Source organism: Condylura cristata, unplaced genomic scaffold, assembly GCF_000260355.1.
Source record: "Condylura cristata isolate star-nosed mole 26May11 unplaced genomic scaffold, ConCri1.0 scaffold00011, whole genome shotgun sequence".
NCBI lineage: Eukaryota > Metazoa > Chordata > Mammalia > Eulipotyphla > Talpidae > Condylura > Condylura cristata.
Genome location: NW_004567112.1, coordinates 5,471,639 through 5,477,177, shown reverse-complemented (window position 1 = coordinate 5,477,177; position 5,539 = coordinate 5,471,639). Strand labels below are relative to the sequence as shown.

Genomic DNA, 5,539 nt, shown 5'->3' with positions numbered 1-5,539 from the left:
GCCCAGGTGGCCTAGTCACATGGCCCAACACCTGTTGGCACCCATGGGTGCTTTCCCCTTAGCACATCCCAGTCTCTAAAAAGCCTCCAAACTTTTGTTTTGGGGACGTTGAGTTCACATTGTATTCCCTTCCCTGTAAGTTATTAGTGAATAGAATCTATCTTCATTTTAACTATTGTCTGGCTTTATCCTCGATAGTAAGAATATGAAATAGAAGGATATATAATAAACCTTCTTTTGGGGTCTGTTTCCCAATCCTGCCCTCCAAGAAACAGAAAGACTGACTATTCTACTCAAGTTATTCATAATGCACTTTGGCATTGTATTAGATGATTATTCAAAAAGTACAAAATTTCAACTCCATGGTTTCTCTTTTGAACATTTTCTTTCTCCCCCCGGCGGCTTAAATATTTAAAACATATCTAATCATTTCTATTTCTGGGTCAACGGCAAGAGTTCGGACCCAAACTGTGGGTGAGCTTGGATAGGCCTTGGCTACAAATAGCCCACATCCCTGTTCCTCATTTTCTCCGCCGGCTGCGTGGTGTGAGCTTCCCCGGCAGGCTCTCAGAGTTTCCCCTAAATTACATGGTGGCGTCGAAGGCGGCAGAGATCCACGCAGTCTCCACGACACTACCGCTCACCCAGCCTGGGCTGGCGCGGAGAGTGTCACGTGCTAGGGCTTGGGCGTGAAGCCTTCGCCGCCATTTTGTTTTCTGGCGGCTGTAGCCACGCTCCGTTCCGGCCGCAGTGCGCAGGTGCGGAAGTGTGCTGGCCCCGAGTGTGACCGGTTCCGGTCGGTGGTGCTGCACGGTCTCCCGGAGACGTGTAACGGACGGGTGGGCTGCAGCCATGACCGAGAGGAAAGCTAACGGCGGCGGCGCCTCCGCCTCTTCGTCGGGCACGAACTTACTCTTCTCCTCGTCGGCCACGGAGTTCAGCTTCAACGTGCCCTTCATCCCAGTCACCCAAGCCGCCGCCGCCTCGGCCTCCTTGCTCTTGCACGGAGGTAGTGAGGGGGCGCGGGGGTGGGTGGTGGTGAGTGTGTCCGGGGAGGCGGCGGGGTCCTGGGCTGGTGCGGGTCGGACGCGAGAACTCCGAGCTGCGACCCCCGCTCTGGGCCGCTTGCCGGGGCCTTCGGGCCAGCTTGAGCGGCCGGGGCTTTGGGACTTGGAGGCGGGGCGGGGGTGAAGCTCGCTCTGCGGAGGGAACTCGGTGCTGGAGCTGGACGGGGCGGCGGCGGCTCTCGGCTTTTTGTCGCGCCGTTGCCGGTGCTTGCGGGGAGATGCTGATCACACCTTGTCCTTCCTGGGCTGCCGTGGGGTATCTCCTGGTGTAAACTAGCGTGTCTGCAGAGGAGAGCACGCAATGCCCTCACCTTTCGAGACGGCACCTTCTCGCTGAGAAGCGTTTCCCTGTTCTCCCAGGTTCCCTCTGTGGCCTTCAGCGCGCCCCCCCATATCTTTATTGTTGTGTGCGGAGATGATTGCATTGAAGAGCTTACGTGGCATAGGAGCGCAGGTTGCGCGGGCCTTGCCGCGAAGTCGCTGTGAGCTCTGAGACAAGTTACTCGCTGTGCTTCCTTGCCCGTCTGTTTACAGTGAGTGGATTTTCGTAAAAACAGAGTAGTGTTAGAGAAGCATGTGTGAAGTCAGCCTGTCGGCCTCTTGTCTGACTGGTGGGCTCTTTGAACTTTGTGACTCTGATTTTCCTGTCTATTTCTAGATGTTGTTTCAGTGCTCCGGCACCCAGATCCTCAGACACTGCCAAATATTTTTCCAGTGAATAATTAATTTTTTAAAAAGGTTTATTTATTTACACGTACAAGAACTGGGATACAGGCCAGAGGTGCCGGGGTGGGGAATTGGATTCACCAGAGGCAGAGTGGGGGACAGAACAGGCCGATTGACCAAGATACCCTGCTGAGGGGAGCAGCCAGGAGACAGGAGAGACCTGCTGCGCTCTGCCCCATAGATCATTACCTGACTGGGGATGGAACTTGTGCTGCAGTGGCAGTGGGCAGCTTCACAGTGCTGCGCTTTAATGTCTTGCGCCACCAGGGAAGCCCCTGAGTAATTTCTTCTTGTTTGGACCTTCCCTAGACAGGTGAAGCGGGGCAAACTGGAGGCAGTTCTATAGCGAGGCTCCCCGCCCCTTGTCAGTGCTCCTGACCACTTCCCGAGGTCGGATTTCTTCCTCCTAGAATGCTGGCTTCCCCGAGGAGCTGACACAACAGTGCCTGGTATGTTGTAGAGTTTTCAATGGCCGGCTGGTGACCCAGTGAAAGGGTTGGGGTCAGGACTATGTTGTCTTGTTGGACTGTGTGGCCACGGAATTCGTGCATTTTGGTGAGTGGCTAGTGTGACTAGCAGGTGCTGTGGGACTGTGGGACGCTGTCCCCACACCATCCTTTGCTTCACAGATGTTGCCTGGGTCATGCCCATCCTTGCTATGGCTATTTTGTTTGTGTATCACCACCAGTTAATACTCAACATTTCATTGTCAGGTATAGGATAACCAAGCCTGTCTTGTACATTTTCGGAGATAGCTTGTTTTGTTTCGATGAGAAAATTAATGGTGTTTAGAACTGAAATTGGGCAACAAGTATTTTTCTGCCTCTTAAAAAGATTTCTCATTAGAAAGCTTCCCAGAGAATTTCAGGAGACAAAGGAACAGTGCGTCTCATTGGAGGCAACTGTTAATCGTGCCAGTGAAAAAGACACAGAAGAAGCAGTTTCATTCATTTAACAAATACTGGTTGCATGTGTCTGTTTGCCAGACCCTGCTCCAGAGGGCAGGGAGATACTGAAGGGCAGAGAGCGTGGCCCCCAATGACTGCACAGCGTGAGTGTCCACATGGTGTCCACTACGTCAGCCCCGGATGCCGTCTGCACCGGCTTGGCAGGCCCTGGGCTGATGGCTGCTGTGGAGGCGGTGGTCTGGGCTGCCTGGGAGAGGGTGTCCCTCAGCCCCTCGGGGCTCACAGAGGAGCTGGTTCTTGAGTGAACTGTTGCGGGTGGATAGCAGGGCTGTGTCAGAGCCTGGGAGGATGAGAAGACCTGCAGATTTGGTAGAACCTGGTAGTGGTGAGCACCGTCTCTCTCCTCTCCTTATCTCCTTTCCTTTCAACCTCTTCTCCCACCCCCTCCGCTCCCCATCACTGTAAGAGAGTGTGTGCTTCAGTTTCTTGTCATTATTGTAGAAATCAAATTGTGTGTAATTGGGTAGTGGAATAATATTTGATTATTATTAGAAAAAACATTTGAAGCAACATGTAAAACTAGTAGGTATGGATCTGATTTCTATTTTTAAAAGTTTCTAAATACAAATGCATGTAATCTATATACTTAGAAAGCAACACATAGCTGTTTATTTAAGATTAATGGACAGGTGGGCACCAGAATGTTACAGTGTTCACAGTGATTGTCTCTGCGAGGGGGCTTCGAAGGAAATGTAATTTTTAATTCCTTTGGTTACTTTTTAAACATTTATTTATGTAATAACTGGGGTACAGACCAGAGGTGTGGGGGGATGAGAGGCTTCATCAGAGACAGAGTGGGGAGCAGCACAGGTTGAGCTACTGGAATCTGCCTGGGAGACAGGTGGGTCTGCCGAGCATGTGGGTCCCTCCCTGGCCAGGGATCCGACAGGAACTCGCAGTGCAGTGGCTGTGGACAGCTTCGCAGTGCCATGCTTTAGCCCCTTGCACCACCAGGGAGGCCCCTTTTGTGATTTTTGACTGTCTTCTCATTTTAAAGAAAGCGTCTGAAGAGAAAGTTTTTTTTTTTTTTTATTCTGTAATGCAGAAATGTAAGTTTGAACAACATGAGTGCACAGTCACTGGCTCTCGGGGTGGAGTCATGGCTGCAGGCTGGTGGGAGCCTTAAAACTCCTGTTTCCCTGTTCCCTTTCAGAGGATTCCACAGATGTTGGCGAGGAGGACAGCTTCCTCGGGCAGACTAGTGCTCCCACATCTACCCCACAGACACTCAGGTACTTCTCTCAGGTATCAAGCAGTAGTGATCCTTTTGGGAATATTGGACAATCACCGTTAACGACTGCAGCAACGGCGGCTGGACAGTCCGTGTTCTCCAAGCCCCCGACGGCTCTGCCTTTCACCACGGGATCCCAGGACACACTGAATGCGTTTTCACCGTCCATCTCAAAGGCTCAGTATGGTGCTTCATCTTCACAGATGGGAATAAGTACTTACCTGCCTTCTCAACCGAGTGGTTTCCCTCCTTCAAGTTTTGGAAGCCCACCCCAAGGCGTACCCCAGCAAGGATACAATCCATATCGCCACACCCCTGTGAGCAGCAGAGCTAATCCCTACATCGCGCCTCCGCAGCTGCAGCAGTGCCAAACGCCAGGCCACCCCGCCCACCCTCCGCCTTCCGGACCCCCGGTTCAGATGTACCAGATGCCTCCAGGATCTGTAGCACCGGTACAGAGATACATTCTTATACCTGCATTATTCACTCTGCTTTATCATCTCTCTCATCCTAGCCTATGTTTTTAAAAGCCCTGTGATTTTAATAATCAGTATGATGACAAGCTATTTTCATGCAAGCTACCTGCTTTGAAGTAAACATTCTTTTAAAGGTAGCACTTTGAGTGGCCATAATTTGTATTTCCTATTTATGGAAGTAGTAGTTGATTTTAATGCATTAACTGCATGCCAGTATTTCCAGATTGTAGTTTAAGAGACCAATAGTAAATGTTGTCTGGGGACTTGTGAAAGTTGAAGCAATTATTAGCAGACTGCCAGCTTCTCATTTTCTAATTATACTGTTCAATCAAAGAACCTAATTACAGGAATGAAAATGGATTACCCCAATGATATTTTTTATTTACATTTTTGGAGTTTGGATCTAGATAGTCATACTATCTCAGGAGAGAAAAGAAAATTTGCATTGGGTAAACTTTGTGAAATTCCTTTATGCTTCCCCCCCAATGAATTATTTAACTGACTTTCAAAGGGAAATAGCTGAATTGAAAAAAAAAAAGGTGGAGTGAACCAAGAAAAGGAAGCACTGGGGACTCATACCACCGTGAGCCAGAGGCAGCAGGGCTGATGCCGGTGTGTAACTGGCCCCTGGGAGCAGGGAGAGCGCTCCCTAGGGTTTATCTTCCTCTTCATGTTGTTTAACTTAAATCCAACCAGTATACGAGGCCCCACCAATGCTGGATTTTGGCATATTGGAAAGTAACCAGATTCATAGCACATAGTGTGGTTATATGCTGGTTTGCACTTTAAAATGTTGAAGATTTCTAATTCAGAATTAAAAAGATAACTTCAAATTTAAAAGAAAGTTGCAAAAAGAGCAGCACAGAGAGCACACAGTGCCCTCACCCCATTCACACATCACCACCACTCGCCCCTCGCGGCATGCGCGCACCCTCTCGGTATGTGTGCACCCCATGTGTGCATGCACACACCCTCACGGCATGCGTGCATCCCATGTGTGCACCCCACGTGTGCATGCACGCACCCTCACGGCATGCGTGCACCCCACGTGTGCACCCCACGTGTGCATGC

General features: G+C 50.3%; 1 protein-coding gene across 2 annotated transcripts in view; it reads left to right on the top strand.

The window, feature by feature from the left end:
- The first annotated feature begins 801 nt into the window (after positions 1–801).
- SEC23IP (SEC23 interacting protein) overlaps positions 802–5,539 on the top strand; it is a 25,744-nt gene continuing 21,006 nt past the window's right edge. For both annotated transcript variants that reach the window (XM_012723858.1, XM_012723857.1), the window contains exons 1-2: positions 802–1,009; positions 3,915–4,444. In XM_012723858.1, the coding sequence (XP_012579312.1) occupies positions 853–1,009; positions 3,915–4,444 (687 nt within the window). In that variant the 5' untranslated portion in view covers positions 802–852. The remainder of the gene's footprint in view (positions 1,010–3,914; positions 4,445–5,539) is intronic.